The 26216-nt window shown below is 43.1% G+C and overlaps 2 protein-coding genes across 4 annotated transcripts in view; one reads left to right on the forward strand and one right to left on the reverse strand.

Moving 5' to 3' along the window:
- The window catches only part of Rgl1 (ral guanine nucleotide dissociation stimulator like 1), a 249011-nt gene extending 241669 nt beyond the window's left edge, over window positions 1–7342 (reverse strand). For all 3 annotated transcript variants that reach the window (XM_032915394.1, XM_032915396.1, XM_032915392.1), the window contains exon 1: window positions 7020–7342. The gene's annotated coding sequence lies outside the window, so the exon portion shown is untranslated. The remainder of the gene's footprint in view (window positions 1–7019) is intronic.
- A 334-nt stretch (window positions 7343–7676) lies between these two features.
- Arpc5 (actin related protein 2/3 complex subunit 5) lies at window positions 7677–16835 on the forward strand. Its single transcript, XM_032915398.1, has 4 exons — window positions 7677–7990; window positions 9937–10009; window positions 12729–12905; window positions 15533–16835. The coding sequence occupies exons 1-4, from the start codon at window positions 7848–7850 to the stop codon at window positions 15593–15595; spliced, it is 456 nt and encodes a 151-aa protein (XP_032771289.1). The 5' UTR covers window positions 7677–7847; the 3' UTR covers window positions 15596–16835.
- Window positions 16836–26216: the final 9381 nt, after the last annotated feature.

Below are 26216 nucleotides of genomic sequence, written 5' to 3' on the forward strand. Positions count from 1 at the left end.
AGATACATTGAAGTTTATTATTAAATTATGAAAGCCTATGTCCATAAATTGGAATACTATGTTTGGAAAAAAAGACGCCAGTATACCGAATTTGGCATTTCTGATTATGGAGAGGGCTAGTGGCTGACAGTCTAACTCCATAGTATGTGCCTAACACGACAAGGCCCTGGATTTGAGTCCCTAGCACTTCTGCCAAATTAAAAAGATAAAATCATTGCCACAAAACCAGTCTTCAAAGTGGTGAAGTAGACCACAGCACCCCTCAGGTTACAAAGTGTACAGAGTCTGAGTCTATGACTTTGTATGTCATCAGTATATAACAAGAGAAGAAATGCTGAAACTATAGGAAACTACAATTTTATACTAATTACATAAGCCTGCAATGCAGAAAAGGAAGGTGGATGGCAGCTCACAAGTTCAAGCCAATACTATAAAGAAAATATATGGCCTTAGCTGCATGTGGGCCATGTAGTAAGTTGGTGAGTTTGTTTGTTTGTTTGTTTGTTTGTTTGTCTATTTGTTCCAGACAGGTCCTAGAACTCAATCTGTAGCGACCAGGCTGTCCTCAAACTCAGAGATCCATCTGTCTCTGCCTCTGTCTCTCCATCTCTCTGCCTCTGCCTCCCAAGTGCTGGGTTTAAAGGTCCCACCGCATGGGGACCTTTTTGAAAACAGAAGAAAAGTAATTTAAAGTAATCTATTAATCTGTAGAAGCAAGAGTAAGAGCAAGAATAGTCTTGAACTCCTGATATCCCCACCTCTACCTCCCAAGCACTGGGATTAAGACATGCATCACTATACCAGTTTCTGGGGTACTCAATATTGAGCTCAGGGCCTTGTGTGTGCGAGGCAAGCACTCTCCCAACTCAGCTACTGTATTCCTGACATAATTCATCTTTAAGGAACTTTTGAACTCTGCCTGCTTGAAGAAAATATACAGTAAAGCAGTGTTTCCAAGGAGTGAGTTCTTATACACAGTGATGTGTCTCAATCACTCATTGCACAGAGGGCTCCTGGTCATGGGTAGATGGTCCAGAGAATGAGGGGGTGGGGCAGGCAGGCAGGCAGACAAATTTAGATGCTTTGACTCTCTTCAACAAACTGGCAATGGTAATGTTTAAGAATATCACTACCAGTCAGGCTTGGTGGCACAAGCCTTTGATCCCAATACTCAAGGCAGAGACAGGTGGATCTCTGTGAGTTCAAGGTCGGCCTGATCTACATGGAGAACTCCAGGGCAGCCAAGGCTACACAGAGAAACATTGTCTCAGGGAAAAAAATCACTGCCATCCCACAAAAGCAAATTCCAAAAATATAAAATAGAAGTGAACAAACTAAATCAGTCAGTGAGACAGGTCTGAGAAAAGACATGGGTATAAGCCAGAAAACAAATGAAGGTGAGGAGAAGGGCACTACCTTCGTCTGCCTCAGAGTCTGACTCTCACCTCTGTAGGCCCAATTATGTCATATGTGGTCAACACAAGAAGAATGGATTTAGGTCAGCTGTAGACAGAATTACAAAGCTCCTAAGACTGACATGTAAAGACAGCTAGTAAATTGATTTCTAGTCGGACATACAACTGGATGTACATTCAATATTTAAATCATTCCACTTATACAGTAAAAGCTTATGCTCCTCAAACATATTATCATCAGAAGCTTGCTGGGTTAGAATGAGGATTCAAGCAGTTGACTCTATGAGTTAAATGTCTGTGCACTTGTAGGATACAGTCATCTGTCATGGGGATAAAATAATGAGGTGTGGGCAAGGCTTTCTGTCTCCGGAAGTATCTGGGTAGATGAAGTCTATAAGAAACAACATAGTCTGTAACTGATTCCTGTTGCATCTAGCATATTTTCTTTTCTTTTTTTTTTTTTATTTTTATTTATATAAGTACACTGACGCTGTCTTCAGACACACCAGAAGAGGGCATCAGATCTCATTACAGATGGTTGCAAGCCACCTGTGGTTGCTGGGAATTGAACTCAGGACCTCTGGAAAAGCCAGTGCTCTTAGCCACTGAGCCATCTCTCCAGGCTGCATATTGATTTTCTATTGACATTTATTGTTGATGATGTTTGAGACAAGTTCTCATTCTGTAACCCAGGTTGTCTTAGTAGTCACTGTGTAGCCCAGGGTGGCCTCCAGCACAAGGCAATCTTCCTCCATCAGCCTCCTCAATGTGGGATTACACGTGTGAGACACCACATCTAGCTTTCTTGATATTCAAATAACTTCGTCAAATTACAGTCTAATCTTAATGCCCTGACAAGAAAGTAAATCTTATTTCTTTACATTCCTGCTACGTGACTTGACTCTGTGTGTGTGCTTGAGAGCATCAGCCTTTAACAACTGAGTCACCTTGCCAGACCTGTGCGTCTTTTTGACTCACAGTACATATAGTTTAGCAGAAAGCTCATAGAATATAATCCTTTTTATCTCTTCTCCAAGGCTCTTAGGAAAGCCACATGGCAACTCAACTCACACTAATTAATACTATTACTAGCCAACATTTTCTGAGAGTTGTACATCAGGTATTTTAAACACTTACATATGGTCTTGGTTAAGGTTTTACTGCTGTGAAGAGACGCCATGACCAAGGCAAGTCGTATAAACATTTAATTGGGGATGGCTCACAGGTTCAGTCCATTATCATCAAGGCAGAAGCATGGCAGCATCCAGGTAAGCATGGTGCACGAAGAGCTGAGAGTTCTACATCTTCATCTGAAGACTGCCCTGCCAGCAGAATACTGGCTTCCAGACAGTTAGGATGAGGGTCTTAAAGCCCACACCCACAGTATCACGCCTACTCCAAAAAGGACACACCTACTCCAACAGGGCCACACCTTCTTCTAATAGTGCCACTCCCTGGACCGAGTATATACAAACCATCACATATATTAATTCATTCAATCCCTCCAATAATCCTATGACACAGATGTTATTATAGTACCTGTTTTACAGATAAAAAGGTGGTACCACAGAGAGCCTGTAATAGTCTGAGCAGTAAGTCGGAACCTGATGACTGAGCTGATGGTCAAAGCCATGTCTGATTCCAGAGCCATGTTCTATGCCTCAGGCTTCTCTAATGGTATTTGACGCCAGGGAAACCCAGTACCCATCAGTACCTCCTTGTGACTTCTCTGTAATTCTGCTCAAACTATACAGCCAAGAGCCGTCTTCTAGACTCAGAAAGCCAAGTACCCTGCATGATCCAGGCTGGGGACTCTCAGGATGTTCTAGATGCCTGAGCTTTGGCTTTGACTCACCCTGCCTCCCCTCACAGGGCACCACGTACCAAAATTCCCAGGATTATTTGACTCTATGCTGTACCAAATCGGGAGTCAAAGGAAATGGAATGTGGACTCATTTTATTTAAAATTTGTTAAAATTAAGAGCACTTTTTTTTTCCAAAAAGAGAAAAAGAAAGAAAGAAAAGCAAATATAAACTCACTTCATTGTATAAACCTCTTAAAAACTAAAAGTAAAGACATAAGGCATTTATACACACATTTACAGTAACAAATTACCTAAAGCTATAAGAAAATAAACCAAATATCCCTTGACACACAGTAGGTAAACAAAATGTGGCATTTCTTATGTAAAATGGAATGTTAGAGGCTGGGGAGATGGCCCAGTGATTAAGAGCACTTGCTGTTCTCGCAAAGGACCCACGTTCAATTCCCAGCACCCACATGGAGGCTCACAACCATCTGTAACTCCAGTCCCAGGGAACTGAATGCCCCCTTCTGGCTCCTGCTGCCACTTGCTTGCATATAGATACAAAATATACATATACACAAATAAATGAATAATAAAGTAAATATTAAAAATAAGAATAAAATGAAATGGAATGTTATTCAGCCTTCCCTGCCCCAAAAAAAGCAATTTTGATAGATGCCACAAGCAAATGAACCTGAGGACACTATATCAAGTGAATGCAATAGGTCATAAAAAGACACGCTCTATAGGAGCTCATTTATATGATTTCCCAATAAGTCACTGATAAAATAAAATGATTTTCTGGTGCTAGAGGGAGGAGAAAGTGGGGAGTTACTGTTTAATGGGTCTACAAGTTCAGTTCTGTAAAATGATGAATCGTGGTTAAGATGTGCTTAATACCAAATACCCGTACATCTCAGAAGAGTCGGGATGGCAAACAGTGATGGGGAGGAAGGTGCACGTGCATGTAGGTGTGCCTGTGCGTGTACACACACGGATACACGTCTGGGAATCACTTATCATGCATGTGTGTATAATGCAGGTGGAGGCCAGAGGTCAATCTCAGGTGTCATTCCCTAATGGCTATCCACATATATTGTCTTTAATTTTTAAATTCTGCTTTCTAAAAGATTTTAACTCTGCGTGCGTGTGCGTGTGTGTGTGTGTGTGTGTGTGTGTGTGTGTGTGTGTGAGAGAGAGAGAGAGAGAGAGAGAGAGAGAGAGAGAGAGAACAAACAAAAACAGTGCTATGAGAGAGAGAGAGAGAAACAAACAAACAAAAACAGTGCTGAGAGAGAGAGAGAGAGAGAGAGAGAGAGAGAGAGAGAGAGAGAGAGAAAGAACAAACAAACAAACAAAAACAGTGCTATGCTCCAGGACTCAATGAATTCTTCTTTTAACTATTTACTAGCAAGAGTTTGTGAGAGAGAAAAAAAGCAGAGAGAAGGTAGAGTACTTAGCTTAAGATGTCTAAAAACAGACCTTATAAGAGAACCTCATTAGGTCTTTGACCTTCTTAACATATATGGGGGTAGGGGGATATGCACACATGTGCGGACAAACACACACACACACACACTCACCTACAAAGCCACATTTTTCAGTTGGCTCTCTCCTTCCACCATGTTGGCCGCAAGGGTCTATACCAGCTGCACCAGCTCACAGGCCCTGATCCTTGGCTTTTTGAGACATCATAGAAACAAGGATCTACAAATGCTGCTATAACCCTCTGGAAATTCAGATAACCTAGTTACCTGCATCATAAGTACATCTTAAGCCAAGCAAATCCTTTATATAAGATGAAACTATTCATTTGGGAAAGTCCAAAGAAAATAGAATGGTGATGAAGTATCATAGGTAACAGCAAAAATATAAAATCTTCAAGAAAGTAGAATACTAGACCTTTTCTAACTGGAAAATAATTAAGAGCAGGTTTCTTCAGAGACAAACATTTCTTATAAATCTTGTAAAAAAAATAAAATTGGCTAATGGGAAGTAGGGAATTATAGTATCCATCAAAATACTAAATTTTAAATGTTATCTTGGGATTCATTTGTGAGATAATTAATTGATTACTTAGCAGGGGTGACTACCACCACATCCTAAGCACTGTGAGGCAGTATTAAAAGAAACAAAACAAACAAACAAAAAAACTGCCAAGTTTAACACAATCCACACGAAGACCAAAATTCTAAGCAATCAAGATAATTACATCCTTGAACAACTAATATTTTTTTTATTCTTCACTGTTCCATTAAGTTGTTTTCTATCCCAGGATTCTTCCCCAGTTCTAAAGAGACCAAGTGTGTGTGTGTGTGTGTGTGTGTGTGTGTGTGTGTGTGTCTCCGAGTAAGACAAAAGGAAAAACTAGGGCTTGAGAAAGGGCTGTGTCAGCTCTTGAATCCTCCTTTCTGTCTATACTCAACAGTGCATCTAGTGTTTAATTTTCTCTTCAAAGAAAAATCTCAATTTAAAAGAACAAAAAGTACAGTCAGCTTTAACATCTAAAAGAGCATGTTATGCACCTTTTGTGGGAAGTTACACAAAACTGAAACAGAAAAAAAGAATTTAAACAAATCTTTATCCTAAGTTACATAATGCCATCACCATAACAATGTTCTTGTACTTCAGCAGGAGACTTTTAAAGTAAGTGCTGCTGGCAGGCAGAAATTTCTCCTTTGCTGTCGTAAGGCATGAGAGCTTTTTACTAGCTCACGCCGTGAGTGTTAATCAAGGAAATGTCATTTCTATCAACTGAATGATATACCTAGAGGGGGTGCCACATTGCTTCTTCACACAGAAAAGGGATTCACATACAGTGCTCTCTCTACAGAAAGACATACACACACATGCACATCTTTCTCCTTTTGAGATCTTTCTCCTTTGGACTGATTCTCTATCACCAGTTTGATTCTTTGATATCTCACTAACTCATCAAGCATTCACTGACTACCTTCTGAATACCTAGTTTTATGAAAAATTATGAAAAAAGATACTTAAGAAAAATAGGCTCAACCCTTCAGAATCTTGGGAATCTCGTTCACCAGCAAGATAAAACATAACCTATCATTAGGTAATTTAAGAAGCTCGGGCTACATAACCAATAAACACATTGCACATATACGCAGAATTTTAGAGTCTTTTTGAAGCATTTCTGCGAATTGAACCCTGGGGGCATTCTCGGGAAAAGCACATTAGCCCAATTTTGGCAGTAAGAAATCCGAGGTTCCAAATTTTAAGCAACGTGCCTCAATCTCGCAGATTATGAGAGCAAAAAAGTCGAAACTCAGCCACTGCTTTCTGATCCCAAGCCCAGTGCTCTTTTTCAGTACTGCACAGCAAACGAGGTAACTCAACAGGATGACATCCAGCCTTCTGCTGTTTGTGAAACCAGGTAGATCTGCATCTAAGCAGGGCATAGCCAAGTGTCTGAATTAATTTTATTTTGTAAATACGTGTACGACAGTATAATGCACAGAGCACAGCTATTATTTGTTTAATCTTAGTGCCTCTGACGGGAATGTGGAATATCGCAAAAAAGCTGATCTGACGTGCCTTAAACAATAAATAACAACCTTGAAAGTCCAGTTTCTATTAATCCTTGCACACGCTATTTTCCCTCAGCGCTGAAAAGCCTAACTCGCCCACCCTCTTCTGGCATTCTTGCTCCAAATAACTACTTATTTTAAGATGTGATGACTGATTCTAGAAAATGCTACAAGTTTGCCCCAATTTCGCTACCCGTCCCCAGCCCCGGCCCAAGCCTCTTTTCCCTCCCTCCAGATGGAGAGAATACCGAGTTGAGATTCTGCAGGTCCGGCCGCGATGCTGTCCCCCAGCACTGACAGGTAAGAAGTGACCTTTCGACTCCGTCCTTGGGGACCTCCCACCGACAGCGTGCCAAGATCCCAAGCCCGGGAAGGGGCTCTCAGCTCCGGAACGCAGCCCCCGGCGGCGCTCGGTCCGAATGGAGGGCTCCGATCACTAGTTTCGTGCTGGGCATCACTCCGCCTCATTCTCCCGCTGACTGCAGGGGACTAGGTTCTGCAGCCAGTCCATCCCACCCCACGCGTAAGTCCGACCACCCACACTGCACACCGGACCCCAACAACAAGCGGCTGGCACCGACGGCGGCGGCGGCGGCGGCGGCGGCAGCACTCCAGGCCACGCGCCCCAAGTGCCCATAGCCTCCAGCCCAAGACCCCCCGCAAGGCTGGACCGCAGAAAAGCGTTTCTATGGGAACCTCCCGGGTGTCACGTGACGCTCCCCGGCGGCCAATCAAGTCTCCCGCTCCGCCTCAGCCCGCTTTCTGTCCGCCCGCCGCCCCCGCCTCTCTCCCTCCAACCCCGCCCCTTTCCTGCAGCGGGCCCGCGCGTGCGCCGTGCGTCCCGCGCGCTCCCTGGCCGACGCGCGCTCCCGGGGGACGCGGGGGCGGAGCGGGGGCTGAAGGATGGCTGGAAGCTGAGGAGGAAGCCGCGCCGGCTAGCGCGCAGGCCCAGAAGCGAGCAAGCAGCGGCTGCCGGCGACGCCCCAGAGCGGAAGAGGGAAGTGAGTCGGACAAGGCTAGGCTCGCTGAAGAAGAGGCACCGCGGAGGGGAGGCCAGAGTTGCATCGCGATCCGGGATGTCGAAGAACACGGTGTCGTCGGCCCGCTTCCGGAAGGTGGACGTGGACGAATATGATGAGAACAAGTTCGTGGACGAGGAGGACGGCGGCGATGGCCAGGCCGGGCCCGACGAGGGCGAGGTGGACTCATGCCTACGGCAATATCCTTACGCTCGCGGCGGCCGGGGGTTGTGGGGACACGGGGACACACGGCCAGCTGTGCCCGGCTCTAGGTGGGGACGGAGGGCAGGAGGTCCCGGGGCTAGCAGGCCGCCTGCACCCCGCGGCCGCGCCCGCGAACTTGCCGGCGCCCCGATTCCTCAGGTGCGCTGTCCTAAGCGGCCGCGCCCTCTCGGGGGGCACCGGATAACGCCCTAGTGGGCACCTGAGCTCCAAAAATTCCTGCCCGGTGGGGACACGGGTGTCCCGCCTGGAGTCTTGCTTTTCTGTCGGGTGTGTGTGATTTGCGGAGCGGGCATAGTTTATTCCTAGCCAGGAGAGGTGGAGCAAATTGAGGCCCTCCGTACATTCAGCCCATGAGCTTTTTCCATCAGCAGTGTTATTTATTAAAAGAAAAGGGTTTGGGCAAGGTTGCATATAATTTATGAACAGGCTGAAGGGAGTTTTCTAATCCAAAATTCCCAGGTAAGGCTTTGAGCCTTTCACCTGCTAAGAAAAGGCTCTAGGAAAAGGATAGGGAATGCATGTAGAGAATCCCTGGGAATAATTTAAGATGAACCCCAGTGAATAAAGCAGAGAATGAGTCACTTCTATAAATCAAAATCGTTTTTCTGAAATTGTTTCCATGCTAGTTAAAATATGGCTGTCAGTTCCTGGTTCCTTGGTTTGCATATCTGAATATTCATAACCTTGAAAATCATTTGCATTGATCCCTTAGAAAAATAGAAATGTCACAAAACCCCAAATTGGAGCTTTAGAAAACTCGTATTCATTAAGTCTGTACATACATCTCTCCCTCATCGATTTTCTACTAGATTATAATGAAGAAGTAAGCAGAAATATTTAGTGGTAACCACAGCATCGAATATATACATATATGTGCCATATACGTTTAACTTTCATTCCACATTGGTTGCTACTAATTTATTTATTAAAATACTTGGGACTTTTTTTTTTCTTTAAAAAGTGTTCTTTAAGAGACTATGCAGGCTTGACAGTAGTTTATCACTAACTGTAGATAATTTTTATTAGACCTTTTCCACAGAAGTGGTGAGTTTATTCTTCGTTTAAAGAAATCTTTATGGTGGATATGATATTTTATTAAACTAATGTATTTTAGGTAATTTCTGGTGATTATTATGGCTGTATCCATTATTAATTCAGTCTACCTTTTCATCAATCCATCTTATCCAAATATAAAGGTACTGTCTCTGGTTATAACTAGGAACTGCAGCCCCGGTTGGGTACTACAGATGGAGGAACAAGTGATCTGGTTCTCCTTTTAGGGAAATGACTGTCTTTTCTGACAGTCTGATTGGCCTTCCGTTTCCCGTGCTTGCTAACTCATTAGTGCTTTCAGTACGTAGTAGGTATGGATGGTCCAGCCCAGTTTGAATAACCTGTAGGAAATAAAGTAAGCTGCCACCTACAGGTCGTGTGGGTTATTACATCGTCCCGAGCCCTGTTCATCGATATGAAGCTATCACGGCCTGTCCCACTCTGATTGCCAGAGTAATCTGCCAGCACCTCAGTTAATACACAGTGTAGTTTCAGTATCAAGTTTAGGCTTGTTTTCCAGTAAGAATCACGCAGACAGGATGGTATACTTTGTTGGTAAACTGCATCATTCGATGGCTTAATTCTTAGGCATATTCTAAGACTTCTTGAATACCTGTCTAGACAATTGTGTGTATTTCCCTGGAAAGTGTAATCTCTTTGGTTGACAGAACAGGTCAGAACAATCTTTGCTTTTAAAAAAATCATATTCTTTTAATTTCATTATTTTAACCTTTGGTTGACATATTGGAAAGAAACCCATACAGTTAATGACCATAGTAGTTTTTGTTACTGTTCACAAAGTTAAGTCTAACCCACCAGTCCCGTAAAGCGGGACTGCCCTTTCTGTTATGCCCTTAACCTTCACTACAGGAAACATGACCGCTGCCCTGCAGGCCGCTCTGAAAAACCCCCCCATTAACACAAAGAGCCAGGCAGTGAAGGTGAGTGGTAAACTACAGCGTTAATTCCCTTCTGCTTCACTATTATCAAAGTCCTCTGACACCCACAGTCAACGACCATTTTAACTATTTTGTGCTTGACACGAGGGTTTACAGTGTGACTTCTGTTTTGAGACTGGACCTGAGTCTATAACCTGGCCTGAAACTCGCAGAGATCTCCCGCCTCCACAGGGATTAAAGGCATGCACCACCACATCCAGCCCGAAAGGAAGCTCCTGCTAAGTAGAAAGGTCATAGAAAATAGGGCTGACATGTGGTTAGGACGGTGCCGCGTGGAGCACAGTAAACAGAAAGGGTGAGGACACCAGCTCTGTGTGTGCTTAAGGAGGAATGAGTTGAATTCAAACAGGCTCAAAAAACACACCCAGCTGCCTCTTGATTCCCTAAGTTTTTCTTAATTATGTAAATATGAAATATCAGAATCAAAGGCATGAGCGCATAAAAAGGTGGTTTCCGTGCTACTTCCTCGGGTCACAGCTACTGCCTTATATGGTATTGCTGCACACTGAGGGGTTTCTACCAGGGTTTGTGTTCTTTTAGAAAATTAATAGAATCTTACACTTGAGCTGCATAGTAACGTACATGATCTTTCCTTAGCAATAAGATTATTTCTGTGGCATTCTAACTGCCGTACACCGGTATATGACATCATATATGCAACTGATCCCTTTTACTGTGTATTAGGTTTTCTAGTTTTTCCTGCTACATGAATAATTTTATATTTTAATTGTTTATGTCAATAAAATTCCCAGAAGATAAATGCTAGATCAAAAGTGACATTTTTTTTAAAAAGGCTTTTGATCCATAAAGCATTGCTAAGTCCCTCAGAAGAACTTCGTAGCTTACATCTCTGTATCAGTCCTCCACTGATTCTCAGGGAATTGCTTAGCTGTTTCTTGTTATACAGGTAACAAAGCCCTGTGGTCTGAAGCCTGCATCTCAGGAACCCAAGAACTTAAGAATAATATGTAAATGCATGATAACTATTGAAGGCACAGAACTTTGTATAAGAATTTTTCTTTGCTTTTTAAAAGTTGTTAGGAACCTCATTAAATTTTCAGTTTTACCCCTTCTGTTTTCATATGGTTTTTGTTTGTTTGTTGGTTTTGGTTTTTTGTTTTGTGTTTTGACAGCTTGTGTGTAGGAGGTTACAAAGATAGATAGGGAATTAGACAGTCTTTAAGCTGAAGAGAACATTGGTGGTACAAACATTCTGTAAAACCCCACCCGTAGGAATGCCAACGACACCGCTGTGTTGAGCAGAAGGAGCAGTGAGCAGTTGGAAGGGTCGTTTACCTGTTCCCTCTGCTTAGGTGATGCGTAAGGAGGTGCCTTTGCTTCTGGAACCTAATGTCTGTGGATAGGAAACTTTAAAAAGTTCTTTTTTAATGGTTTTTAAAAGGATCTTTTAAGAAAATAACCACTCTTGAAAGATAGTGCAAGATAGAGTTATATAAATCAGTTTTCTTCTTTGGTTAGGAGTTTTTTAAGACCAAGAAGTAAAATTTAAATGTTACAATAAATTGTTAAAATTTCCCATCAGTCTATTAGTAAATCCCTAGTTCTACCTTCAGTTCTATCAAAAATGTGTTCCTAAGTTGACCGTGGTGGTGCACACCTTTAATCCCACAACTCAGGAGGCAGAAACAGGCAGATCTCTGTGAGCTCCAGACCATCCCGTTCTACAGAGGACAACAGCCACAGCTACAGAGAGAAACCAAGTCTCTAAAACAACAAACAAACCAAGAGAAGGGGTTCCCTTCTTCCCACCTCAACTCTCATGCCAACCAGAACCAGCCAGTGTTGTTGGAATCACCCCAGTGGGCGTCCAGTGTTGTTGGAATCACCCGAGTGGGTGTCCAGTGTTGTTGGAATCACCCGAGTGGGCGTCCAGTGTTGTTGGAATCACCCGAGTGGGCGTCCAGTGTTGTTGGAATCACCCCCGTGGGCGTCCAGTGTTGTTGGAATCACCCCATGGGCGTCCAGTGTTGTTGGAATCACCCCATGGGCGTCCAGTGTTGTTGGAATCACCCCCGTGGGCGTCCAGTGTTGTTGGAATCACCCCATGGGCGTCCAGTGTTGTTGGAATCACCCCCGTGGGCGTCCAGTGTTGTTGGAATCACCCCCGTCCAGGTTGTTGTCCAGTGTTGTTGGAATCACCCCCGTGGGCGTCCAGTGTTGTTGGAATCACCCCATGGGCGTCCAGTGTTGTTGGAATCACCCCATGGGCGTCCAGTGTTGTTGGAATCACCCCATGGGCGTCCAGTGTTGTTGGAATCACCCCGTGGGCGTCCTGCCTTTGCCTTACTCCTGCCTCACTGCTGTTCTCTACAGAGATGCCAGGTAGTCTTAAAATGGGAAACAGATTGGGTCGGTGCTCTTGAAGCTCTCCACTGTCTCGTTTCCCAGTAAAAGCCTGAGCCATTACGGTGGCCAGCTGTCCCTCACGTGGTCTGTATTCTCACTTCGCTCCTGCTTCTCCCACCACCCAGCTCTGTCACATCAGAGCCTTCGGAACACTCTGAACACTGAAACCCACGCTAACAGCACTTGTTCTTTCATCCACACGCTGGCCGTGTTCCCACAGCATCTTCTTTCACATCCTCCAGATCATCCTTCAAATTCACTCTAGCCTGGCCTTTTTAAAACTGTGTTCCTGGCATACACATGTCTAAATAATTCTGTTATATATTTACCTCAGGACCGGGCAGGCAGCATCGTCTTGAAGGTGCTCATCTCCTTTAAAGCTAATGATATTGAAAAGGCTGTTCAGTCTCTGGACAAGAATGGCGTGGACCTCCTAATGAAGTATATTTATAAAGGCTTTGAGAGCCCGTCTGACAATAGCAGTGCTATGTTACTACAGTGGCATGAAAAGGTAAGTCAATAAACTGACAGACCCTATAACTGGCTCCTTTGAAGTGGAGAAAAATAACCTCTGTCACCTGAAAAGCAGTGACATTGTACATCTTTATTAAAGTGACAAGTTTGCACTTGCTTATCGGCCTTGATCTTAAGACTCCCATTTGCATTGCATTTTATTTGCATGTATTTAGTGCATAAGTGATTTTATACTTGAAGTGTGAGTTCTTTCACACTAATTGAAGGATAGAAAAAACCCAAGATGAAGGACTAATCTATGGTACCTACAAACCATGGGCTGTTACTCATCCATGCTACAATATCGACAAACCTAGAAGATACTGCACTAAGTGAAGTAAGCCAGACACAAAAGAATAAGTATTCTGTATTTGTACTTATGTGAAATGATCTGAAATAGGCAAGCTCAGAGGGGTAGAACGTTACTAGGAGTCACCAAGCACTGTGGAGAAGGAGTGCTTGCCTGCATTCCCAAGGATAGATCCCAGCACTAGTTTTGTTTTGTATTTCAGAAATTGTTATTGGCCATGTATGGTAGTGAACGTCTCTAGGGAGAGGTATCCCAGGCCAACCTTGTCTACATAATGAATTATATGCTATATTGGGAGGTTGGGTCTTGGGGAGGGAGAGAAATCAAATTATTTTTAGTTCTATATAAGAATTTATTAAATGGGTGAACCAGGTGACTAGAATTTCCTGCCAGCAAGCCTGACAACCTGAATCAGTCTCTGGGACCCACATGATGGACAAAAAGAACTGACTACCTATATACACATACACATACACACTCACTCACTGTACCCACACAAGTGTACACAAAACAAATATATTTTTTAATTTTTTAAGAGCTTTCATACCTAGCTCTTGTACTGATAAAATATAAACAATTCCATAGCCATAGAAGGACTGGGATTCCAGATGCTAACCATTATATGTGTGTATGACTCTTTCGTGTAGATTGTGGGGACTGAATTCTCTGAGTTAGTTAGCACTTTTAATGTGCTGAGCCATCTCCTTCAGCTCCCGAAAGTCAGTTCTTTCTAAAACCCTTCTCTTGAGTCTGAGTGGAAACGTTTATAAGATAAAACTAAAAGTAAATTTTATTGTTGAGCCTTAGTTAAGTCACCTTATCTTACATACACTACCAAAGAGCTAGTATTTATGAAGAGCGTTCCTTGTATTCCAGTATAGTGCCCCCTCTCACTGAAGGGAACCTGTGGAGTTATTGGTATGGTCATCTTACTTTGGACACTGTTGGCTGGGCTCCACCCTTGTTTACGTTTCACTTACTCCTCACTAGCTCTATGAGGTGTGTACATGTCTTCTGTTTTTTGGGTTTTTTTTTTGGGGGTCAAGACAGGTGCTGTGTGTGTAGTCTTGGCTATCCCAGAATTCACTCTGTAGACAGGCTGACCTTGAACTCAGAGCCATCTGCTTCTGTCTCCTGGGTGCTGGGATTAAAGGTGTGCACCACTACCACTACCACTACCACCTAGGCACACATGACTTTCTTATCTTCAGTTTGCAGATGAAGAGCTGCCTCTAAAACCCAAACTGACATAGGTCTAGAATAGCCTCAGGACCACAGTGACATCAGTTGGGAGCTTGTTATAATCCAAACACATCTGAGAACTTTATAAATATGTCAACTCATGTAATCTTCACAAGTTACTAGAAGGAAACACCCTTGTAAGTGAGAGGAGTAGTACACGTGTTGTTGGTTTTTCCAAAATCTCCGGGGTTGACTTTCTGAGTGTCCTCAAGCCCATCTGTGCCAGTAGGTCTCTGATGCACCTCACAGCATCTGCTGGCGGCTGCTACTTGCTCCATTCTGTTTTCTACTCAACCACTGGAATGAGATCTAAAATCCAAAGTATCTTGTCGTTTGTTGATGACCCATTTCACTCTTCCCTTAAGCTCCAGCCTTTCCCTGATACACCCCACCCTCACACCTTTAAACTGTTTTCTGGCCTCAGGCTGTCAGCCTCCCTGACATTTCTTACTGTCCTAGGTATATGCCCTTACTCTGCTTCTGTAGCTCTCTAAGATAAGTCACGGCACTTCATACAGAATAGGGAAATGTTGTTCTCGTATAAGTGTCATACAGTTGTCCAAATAAGTATACCAAAATTTCTAATTGCTGGTATTTAATCATGATTCCCAGTTATTCCAGTCAGATTCCAAGTTAGAGATCAGCTCTTAGCTCTTAAGTAATATCTTCTTGCCATAGGGAGGAAATCTGCAAACAAGTGGAAGTTGGGATAACTTGTCCCAATCTCAGGTTCTTCCCAACCTCAATGAGGATGGGAGATGGAAAATGTCCTGAATTTATATTTGAAACCTGTTCTAGTCAGAAACAGTGCTACAGACATCTTAAGCATTATTTAGGCATAGTATACTAGAATAGTGACTAGTGTCTGATTGGAAGTAACTTCCCAAGGGCAGGAACCCTGAGAGGTTGGTCTTTGTTTTTGTTTTCTCCTAGTAATAAGACTGTCATTAGTATCATGCTGACACCTGCCTGGGGCATAATAGGTGCTCAGGAAGTACTTACCAAGTTTATGAGTTCAGTGTTTTACCTGATCTTAGACTTTTGACGTTTCCTGTGTATTTGGTTTGTTTTAGGCACTTGCTGCTGGAGGAGTAGGGTCTATCGTTCGTGTTTTGACTGCAAGAAAAACCGTGTAGTCCAGCTGGAACTGGACAGTGTTCAGAGGCGTGGGAGTTGCTGGTACAAAGACCAAAACAACCAAATGGCACCGCTGCCCTGTGGGTAGCATCTGTTTCTCTCAGCTTTGCCTTCTTGCTTCCTTTTTCATATCTATAAAGAAGAAAATTACATATCAGTTTCCTTTAATGAAAATTGAAATAATGTGGAGAAAATTTTGTCTCAGTGGGGGTGTTTGATCCTTTCATAACCATGTCAATAATGTGTATCCCATTCTGTAATTTATATTCAAGTTTGTGCAATTTCTAACTCTGTTGACTGGTTTAAGGGTTTTACTTTATTTTTAACCAATACTGAGAGATGTGATCAAAGTCGAGGCCAGTTTCCTAACTCATTGCTGGTCAGGAAGTGATCTTTATTTTTAAAAACGAGAGACTGGCAGCTAGTAACATTGCAAAACTGGACCACACTTCCCTTATTTAAGCAAAATGTGTTTCCAGAGCAAGGAGTGGGTGAGCCCCACTACCAGTTTCCAGCTTTCTTTCTGCTTGCCTCCAGATGATGCTATGAGTGTAAGTGTGCACTTCCTGTTAGCATCCAATTATCATGGCCTCTCAATCTCTTTGTGGTGACCCAGGGTCCAGAGCAAGAAGTCTTGCTCTATATAAATGTATTTACACAATATAAGCACCTCTTTGGCACAAACATCCCATTTCCTTCTGATAATAAGGCTGCCTGGGGAAGCTATCCCAAGTGGGAGAATGGGACTCCAGCAGCTTCTGAATGAATGCTTTCATCAGAAATAAGGTAGCTGCCTTAGACATTTACACAAGGGTTCACTGTAACATTTCACACGCCCAATGGTGTCCTCAGTGTTCTTCAGGTAATGGGGATCTCAGAAAATGTGGCTCTGATCCAAATACATAGTATGTGTTTCAGCGCAGTGTTTTATAAGAAAGGAAAATGCCGCATAGTAAAAGAAAGGTGTCTACTTTGTCGGACAAACCAAATTGGTTCTCAAAAATGACCGGTGCTTGTAAAAAGTTATTACAAAGTAGTTCTGAAACCAACCACCGAATGCCTGTGGCCAAGAGGGAAGCAGCCCGGTTGTCTTCCTAAGATGCCAATTCCAGAGTCGCTGACTGAGGTGAGAACCAGCACAGAAACTATAAACTGCTGTTTTTGATACCTGCTTTTTGTTTTGTTCTGTTTTGTAAAATTATGATAAACTTCAGAAAATAAAATGTCAGTATTGAATAATTTTTGTTCTTACTTGAGTACTTGAAATCTCGTTAGTTAAGGGACTGCTCCAGTGCTGCTATCTGTATGGAGGATGGATAACGTCACTAATGGGCGCAGGTGGAGAAGAGCCACTACGGATGTCAGCACTGCTGAGGTGCTTCCTGTGACTCCAGAGCCCTCTGGGTCGCAGCAGGACGTACCAGTGACCTGCAGGGCCTGGTTCCTGTAGCTGGCAAGGACACTCCCCGCTTCCAAACTCTGCCTGGTTAGACCCCAGACCTATCTCACGCCTGTCTACTCAGCAGCTTTGCTGTCCAACTGCGCCTGACTGACCCCTGCTTTACTCAAGTTAGGACCGTGGCTTAAGTGAGGCTAAGCAGTTCCTAGTGGAGGTTGTCAAGCAGATTAGCACAACCACCACCTTAGAAACAAGAGGAGCATGCTTAACTGCCTTTGTGACCTGAAATCTCAGGACAAATGCTGGAATCGGTATTTTACATTCACAGGAACGGATACAGTAAGATCCGTCAGCTCTGCTGAGTAGAGAGTGAAAATGGACAAGCAGCACAGCACAGGAACTGAGGCAGGGTGGGTGCCAGCCAGAGACAATGGGCTCAACAAGTGCGTCTGGCTAGGCCATGGTGATTGACAGACCGCCCAGGTACTCTGACACACAAGTGCTTCTTCATTGCCCACGTGGGAGGTAGGGTGTGTGAGGCTAGTGTGTGGTTGAGCTAGTGTGTGTGGAGCCTCCGGGCAGGGGCAGGAGTCTTTGAGTTGCATTATCACCTTGTTTAGGAAAATCTGAACCTGGAGCTTACCAGTAACTTGACTGACTGGCCCGCAAATCGCTAGGGGTCCTCCTGCAGCTTCCTCCCCAGTGCTGAGGTCACAGACACCAGCCGTGTCTGACTTGGGTGAGAGCTGTCTGAACTTAGGTCCTCGTGCTTGTCTCAGCGAGCCCCTTGCCTGCAGCCATCTTCCAGCTCCACAGAAGCCCATCTCCACCGGTTTCTCTTCTACTTCATCGCAGTGCTTACGTTTGATTTGGTTTGACTCCCTTCTGTATAGAGAAATTACCTCAATTTTTAGTAACAGGCAGGCCTCAAACAATAGACCTACCTCAGCCTCCATCAGAGGTTGCAGGTGTGCGTACCACACCAGGCTTGCTTTCACAGGGCGGCGGGCGGGAAGCAGTTGGAAATCTCCATACTTAGACGGAGGCAGGCAGATCACGAGCCTGTGCTAGCCAACAAGGACCTGTCTTAGGAAATCAAGGGCTGACAGTATAGTCTAATGGTCGGAGCTAGCCTGTGCAGGGTCCTCATCTCAATCTCCCACACACCAAAAGTGGAAGCACATAACAAATGCCGGTGTCTTAGTTCCTAGGTGGCAACACCATTTAGGAAATGGGGCTAAGGACACCGATGACTTCAGGAGGTGCATTGGTGCGCAGATAAAATTTTCCAAATTAATCCCATAGGGCTGTGTCAGAAGAACGGGGTTTGGGTCTTGTCGCTCTCACCTGCATTGAGAAGTGAGCCTTGGCTCTCTGAAAATTGATTGTCTGCAATTTACCAGGTGACTGAATGCAGTTAGTGTTGGGTATGCAGGGTGAGTCAAAAGCCAGTGAGTCAGATAGGTCTTACGGGGATGGGAAGGACCAGGCTCCAAGTGACTTAAACAGAAGGAACAGAAGACACTTCACTGTTGCGGCCTAAGGAGTCTCCTCAGGATAAATAGATATTTGGTCTTTTTAAATTCTTTTTTTTTTTTTAAGATTTTATTTATTCATCTTATATATGATGAGTACACTGTCACTGTCTTACACACCAGAAGAGGGCATCGGATCTCGTTACAGATGGTCATGTGGTTGCCGGGAACTGAACTCATGACCTCTGGAAGAGCAGTCAGTGCTCTTAACCGCTGAGCCAACTCTCCAGCCCAGATATTTGGTCTTTATTCTCATGCCTTTTACATCAGTGAGAAAGAATGGGAAAATTACGTTTCAAAGCATCTTAAATTAGCAACAGAGAGCTCTTTGTTATTGGTGATTCTAGCCGCTGGAGAGAGGGCTCAGTGGTTGGGGGCTTCCTGCACAGTCACGAGGCCTGGGGTTTGGATCAAAACATCCGGGAACAAGCCTGAAGCCCCCAAAACACCTGCAGCTCCAGCCCCAGGGCAGTTAGTGGCCACATGTACAGATGTATATGTCACACGTAGACGTGTGCATATAAACACGAATACGTTATTTGGGTGGTTTTGACTCTTTATTCTTGATCTTTTTGTTGTTGACCTTTAGTGCCTGGTTACTGAGACGCTAGTAGTCCAACAATCGTCCATGTAGCCCAGAGTTAACACTGTTTTTACATGAATATATTGCCAACTCTATGAAATACAGCAGGGCACTGAAAACATTCCTACTTTGTGGTAGTGTGACTTAATTTTCTTTTTTTTTTTTTTTTTTTTCGGACCTGGGGACCGAACCCAGGGCCTTTTGCTTGCTAGGCAAGCGCTCTACCACTGAGCTAAATCCCAACCCCGTGACTTAATTTTCAAAGCCAGAATCTCAGTGACGGGGATTGAAAAGAATAGCCCACCCCTTCCGGGAACCTACCTCCAGACCGGAAGCTCAGATCAGTCTGCTAACACCTTACCCCTGGATCTCTGCACTTACATCAAGTCGCTTGGGCTGCGTGGGGTAAGAAAGCTGTTTGTAGGAGAAGTAAGGCCTGGGCTTTTCTCTAGAATCCCCAAACCCTGATCCTCGGATCATGATGAGATGATCTCCGTGGGATCATGCCAGGAGCCTTTTATGAACAAAAGCTGACACATGAGAAGCCAGAAGGAAGGTTTGAAAAGGTTCCACAACAACGCGGGACCTGCTCAGTACTAAGAGCTCAGCCATTTTCTCTCAGCATGATCTTTAAAAAAGTGAGCCACATCTGGGCTGGAGAGTTGGCTCAGCGGTTAAGAGCACTGACTGCTCTTCCAGAGGTCATGAGTTCAAATCCCAGCAACCTCATGGTGGCTCACAACCATCTGTAACGAGATCCGATGCCCTCTTCTGGTGTGTAAGACAGTGACAGTGTACTCATCATATATAAGATGAATAAATAAAATCTTAAAAAAAAAAAAAAGAATTTAAAAAGACCAAATATCTATTTGGGGTTGGGGATTTAGCTCAGTGGTAGAGCGCTTGCCTAGCAAGCGCAAGGCCCTGGGTTCGGTCCCCAGCTCCGAAAAAAAGAAAAAAAAAAAAGTGAGCCACATAGCCTCCCCCACACCCCCCAAAAAATCACCAAAGAAAATCGCCACTTCCCCTCGTGGAGTTACACTTAAAGGCGTCTGTCTCCTCCCGAGAGTTGATAGTTACCCGCAGTATTCTGTCTGCACAGGTGATGAATTTTAACTAATGAACTTCAGCTCGATGTTGTTACAGTTTCCATTTAGCGAGAAGCAGGGCAGCGCTCCTATGTGACATTTGCCAAACTCAAGAGGTGACTGGTCAGAACTAGAATTTGGTAATTTTACACTTCTTACAGGCAAAATACCAAAGGCACCAGGAATGGAAGAGGCACACTAAGCGCTAAGTTAGACCAGTGCCTTTTAACATTTACGAAGGTGTTCTCTTCTTGGGCCTCTCTTCCCATCTCCCTCTTCACCTCAGCCCTGCATTCCTGGGTCAGCCCTGACTCCAGGTCAGCCAGCTATGTGCACTCTAGTAAGCGCCTCCTCTCCTCAAGCCGGGCAAACTGGGGAGCCGCCAGGGCCAGTGTTTCTGCCTGCAGGTGGCGCTGCTTCCCGCTGCTGACCCAGGGACAGGCTCCTGGACCAGTTCGCTTTCTTGTTTCCTTGTGTTCCACGCAAGTTTAGTATAATGAGTGCAAATTCTCTCTCCGTACCTCACCTCTCTCTAGAACAATTCCTTAAATTCCACACAGCATGAAAACAGGCAGGGCACTCCGGTTCAACTTTCTAAGACATTCCTTACCTTCCGGCTTACCTTCATGCCCTGAGGTTGCTGCCCTTGGGACTTTCTAGTGACTCACATGACACTACTAAAGTCACAGAAGCTGTATCACCTTTCCTGGATAGAGTTAGGTTTTTTTTTAAAAGGTGTCCAATGCCACAAAATGACGCTGACTAACGTGCTTCATCTTGTTTCTCTCAAAATCAAATCAAGATTGCAGAAGCAACCCTAAAGAGCTTCTTCATCTGATGCTGAGTTAAATAAAGGTCAGTGTCTTTTGTATCAAATAATCTTACCATTTCCCTTTTTACTCAGTTGTGTTTTTTTTTTTTTTATTAACTTGAGTATTTCTTATATACATTTTGAGTGTTATTCCCTTTCCCGGTTTCCGGCAAACATCCCCTCCCCCTCCCTTCCTTATGGGTGTTCCTCCCAACCTCCCCCATTGCTGCCCCTCTCCCCAACAGTCTAGTTCACTGGGGGTTCAGTCTTAGCAGGACCCAGGGCTTCCCCTTCCACTGGTGCTCTTACTAGGATATTCATTGCTACCTATGAGGTCAGAGTCCAGGGTCAGTCCATGTATAGTCTTTGGGTAGTGGCTTAGTCCCTGGAAGCTCTGGTTGGTTGGCATTGCTGTACATATGGGGTCTCGAGCTCCTTCAAGCTCTTCCAGTTCTTTCTCTGATTCCTTCAACAGGGTCCTGTTCTCAGTTCAGTGGTTTCCTGCTGGCATACGCCTCTGTATTTGCTGTATTCTGGCTGTGTCTCTCAGGAGCGATCTGCATTCACATTTTGATCATCCGTCTTGAGTTTCATTTGTTCTAGGCATCTAGGATAATTCAAGCATTTGGGCTAATAGCCACTTATCAATGAGTACATACCATGTATGTCTTTCTGTGATTGGGTTAGCTCACTCAGGATGATATTTTCCAGTTCCAACCATTTGCCTACTTAATTTCATAAAGTCATTGTTTTTTTGATAGCTGAGTAATATTCCATTGTGTAGATGTACCACATTTTCTGTATCCATTCCTCTGTTGAAGGGCATCTGGGTTCTTTCCAGCTTCTGGCTATTATAAATAAGGCTGCTATGAACATAGTGGAGCACGTGTCTTTTTATATGTTGGGGCATCTTTTTTGGGTATATGCCCAGGAGAGGTATAGCTGGATCCTCAGGCAGTTCAATGTCCAATTTTCTGAGGAACCTCCAGACTGATTTCCAGAATGGTTGTACCAGTCTGCAATCCCACCAACAATGGAGGAGTGTTCCCCTTTCTCCACATCCTCAGCATTTGCTGTCACCTGAGTTTTTGATCTTAGCCATTCTCACTGGTGTGAGGTGAAATCTCAGGGTTGTTTTGATTTGCATTTCCTTATGACTAACGATGTTGAACATTTCTTTAGGTGTTTCTCGCCATTCGGCATTCCTCAGCTGTGAATTCTTTGTTTAGCTCTGACCCCATTTTTTAATAGGGTTATTTGTCTCCTGCTGTCTAACTTCTTGAGTTCTTTGTATATTTTGGATATAAGCCCTCTATCTGTTGTAGGATTGGTAAAGATCTTTTCCCAATCTGTTGGTTGCCATTTTGTCCTAACCACAGTGTCCTTTGCCTTACAGAAGCTTTGCAGTTTTATGAGATCCCATTTGTCGATTCTTGATCTTAGAGCATAAGCCATGGGTGTTTTGTTCAGGAAATTTTTTCCAGTGCCCATGTGTTCCAAATGCTTCCCTAGTTTTTCTTCTATTAGTTTGAGTGTATCTGGATTGATGTGGAGGTCCTTGATCCACTTGGACTTAAGCTTTGTACAGGGTGATAAGCATGGATCGATCTGCATTCTTCTACATGTTGACCTCCAGTTGAACCAGCACCATTTGCTGAAAATGCTATCTTTTTTCCATTGGATGGTTTTGGCTCCTTTGTCAAAAATCAAGTGCCCATAGGTGTGTGGGTTCATTTCTGGGTCTTCAATTCTGTTCCATTGGTCTATCTGTCTGTCTCTGTACCAATACCATGCAGTTTTATCACTATTGCTCTGTAATACTGCTTGAGGTCAGGGATAGTGATTCCCCCTGAAGTCCTTTTTATTGTTGAGGATAGTTTTAGCTATCCTGGGTTTTTTGTTATTCCAGATGAATTTGCAAATTGTTCTGTCTAACTCTTTGAAGAATTGGATTGGTATTTTGATGGGGATTGCATTGAATCTGTAGATCGCTTTTTGCAGAATGGCCATTTTTACTATATTAATCCTGCCAATCCATGAGCATGGGAGATCTTTCCATCTTCTGAGATCTTCTTCAATTTCTTTCTTCAGAGTCTTGAAGTTCTTATTGTACAGATCTTTCCCTTGCTTGGTTAAAGTCACACCGAGGTACTTTATATTATTTGGATCTATTATGAAGGGTGTCGTTTCCCTAATTTCTTTCTCGCTTGTTTCTTTTTGTGTAGAGGAAGGCTACTGATTTATTTGAGTTAATTTTATACCCAGCCACTTTGCTGAAGTTGTTTATCAGCTTTAGTAGTTCTCTGGTGGAACTTTTTGGGATCACTTAAATATACTATCATATCATCTGCAAATAGTGATATTTTTGACTTCTTCTTTTCGATCTGTATCCCTTGACCTCCTTTTGTTGTCTGATTGCTCTGGCTAGAACTTCAAGAACTATATTGAATAAGTAGGGAGAGTGGGCAGCCTTGTCTAGTCCCTGATTTTAGTGGGATTGCTTCAAGTTTCTCTCCATTTAGTTTAATGTTAGCCACTGGTTTGCTGTATATGGCTTTTACTATGTTTAGGTATGGGCCTTGAATTCTATTCTTTCCAGGACTTTTATCATGAAGGGTGTTGAATTTTGTCAAATGCTTTCTCAGCATCTAATGAAATGATCATGTGGTTTTGTTCTTTCAGTTTGTTTATATAATGGATCACGTTGATGGTTTTCCGATATTAAACCATCCTGCATGCCTGGGATGAAGCCTACTTGATCATGGTGGATGATTGTTTTGATGTGTTCTTGGATTCGGTTTGCCAGAATTTTATTGAGTATTTTTGCATCGATATTCATAAGGGAAATTGGTCTGAAGTTCTCTTTCTTTGTTGGGTCTTTGTGTGGTTTAGGTATAAGAGTAATTGTGGCTTCATAGAAGGAATTCGGTAGTGCTCCATCTGTTTCAATTTTGTGGAATAATTTGGATAATATTGGTACGAGGTCTTCTATGAAGGTCTGATAGAATTCTGCACTAAACCCGTCTGGACCTGGGCTCTTTTTGGTTGGGAGACCTTTAATGACTTCTTCTATTTCCTTAGGAGTTATGGGGTTGTTTAACTGGTTTATCTGTTCCTGATTTAACTTCGGTACCTGGTATCTGTCTAGGAAATTGTCCATTTCCTGAAGATTTTCAAGTTTTGTTGAATATAGGCTTTTATAGTAAGATCTGATGATTTTTTGAATTTCCTCTGAATCTGTAGTTATGTCTCCCTTTTCATTTCTGATTTTGTTAATTTGGACACACTCTCTGTGTCCTCTCGTTAGTCTGGCTAAGGGTTTATCTATCTTGTTGATTTTCTCAAAGAACCAACTTTTGGTTCTGTTGATTCTTTCTATGGTCCTTTTTGTTTCTACTTGGTTGATTTCAGCTCTGAGTTTGATTATTTCCTGCCTTCTACTCCTCCTGGGTGTATTTGCTTCTTTTTGTTCTAGAGCTTTTAGGTGTGCTGTCAAGCTGCTGACATATGCTCTTTCCTGTTTCTTTCTGCAGGCACTCAGCGCTATGAGTTTTCCTCTTAGCACAGCTTTCATTGTGTCCCATAAGTTTGGGTATGTTGTACCTTCATTTTCATTAAATTCTAAAAAGTTTTTAATTTCTTTCTTTATTTCTTCCTTGACCAGGTTATCATTGAGTAGAGCATTGTTCAATTTCCACGATATGTGGGCATTCTTCCCTTATTGTTATTGAAGACCAGTTTTAGGCCGTGGTGGTCTGATAGCCCGCATGGGATTATTTCTATCTTTCTGTACCTGTTGAGGCCCATTTTTTGACCAATTATATGGTCAATTTTGGAGAAAGTACCATGAGGAGCTGAGAAGAAGGTATATCCTTTTGCTTTAGGATAGAATGTTCTATAAATATCTGTTAAGTCCATTTGGCTCATGACTTCTCTTAGTCTGTCTACGTCTCTGTTTAATTCCTGTTTCCATGATCTATCCATTGATGAGAGTCTGGTGTTGATATCTCCTACTATTATCCTGTGAGGTGAAATGTGTGTTTTGAGCTTTAGTAAGGTTTCTTTTACGTATGTAGGTGCCCTTGTATTTGGGGCATAGATATTTAGGATGGAGAGTTCATCTTGGTGGATTTTTCCTTTAATGAATATGAAGTGTCCTTCCTTATCTTTTTTGATGACTTTTAGTTGAAAATTGATTTTATCTGATATTAGAATGGCTACTCCAGCTTGCTTCTTCTGACCATTTGCTTGGAAAGTTGTTTTCCAGCCTTTCATTCTGAGGTAGTGTCTGTCTTTTTCTCTGAGGTGTGTTTCCTGTAGGCAGCAGAATGCAGGGTCCTCGTTGCGTATCCAGTTTGTTAATCTATGTCTTTTTATTGGGGAGTTGAGGCCATTGATGTTGAGAGATATTAAGGAATAGTGATTATTGCTTCCGGTTGTATTCATATTTGGATGTGAGGTTATGTTTGTGTGCTTTTCTTCTCTTTGTTTTGTTGCCAAGACGATTAGTTTCTTGCTTCTTCTAGGGTATAGCTTGCCTCCTTATGTTGGGCTTTACCATTTATTATCCTTTGTAGTGCTGGATTTATAGAAAGATATTGTGTAAATTTGGTTTTGTCATGGGATATCTTGGTTTCTGCATCTATGTTGATTGAGAGTTTTGCAGGATACAGTAACCTGGGCTGGCATTTGTGTTCTCTTAGGGTCTGTATGACATCAGTCGAGGATCTTCTGGCCTTCATAGTTTCTGGCGAAAAGTCTGGTGTGATTCTGATAGGTCTGCCTTTATATGTTACTTGACCTTTTTCCCTTACTGCTTTTAATATTCTTTTTTTATTTTGTGCGTTTGGTGTTTTGACTATTATGTGACGGGAGGTGTTTCTTTTCTGGTCCAATCTATTTGGAGTTCTGTAGGCTTCTTGTATGCCTATGGGTATCTCTTTTTTAGGTTAGGAAGTTTTCTTCTATGATTTTGTTGAAGATATTTACTGGTCCTTTGAGCTGAGAGTCTTCACTCTCTTCTATACCTATTATCCTTAGGTTTGATCTTCTCATTGAGTCCTGGATTTCCTGTATGTTTTGGACCAGTAGCTTTTTCCGCTTTACATTATCTTTGACAGTTAAGTCAATGATTTCTATGGAATCTTCTGCTCCTGAGATTCTCTCTTCCATCTCTTGTATTCTGTTGGTGAAGCTTGTATCTA

Source organism: Rattus rattus, chromosome 10 (genome assembly GCF_011064425.1).
Source record: "Rattus rattus isolate New Zealand chromosome 10, Rrattus_CSIRO_v1, whole genome shotgun sequence".
Classification (NCBI taxonomy): domain Eukaryota; kingdom Metazoa; phylum Chordata; class Mammalia; order Rodentia; family Muridae; genus Rattus; species Rattus rattus.

Bases quoted from the DNA above. Each gene is read 5' to 3' on its own strand.
- Arpc5 (XM_032915398.1), top strand. From the start codon at position 7,848: ATGTCGAAGAACACGGTGTCGTCGGCCCGCTTCCGGAAGGTGGACGTG. The intron at 7,991-9,936 runs ATATCCTTACGC...AACCTTCACTAC, and splicing joins GTGGACTCATGCCTACGGCA to AGGAAACATGACCGCTGCCC. The intron at 10,010-12,728 runs GTGAGTGGTAAA...TATTTACCTCAG, and splicing joins CAAAGAGCCAGGCAGTGAAG to GACCGGGCAGGCAGCATCGT.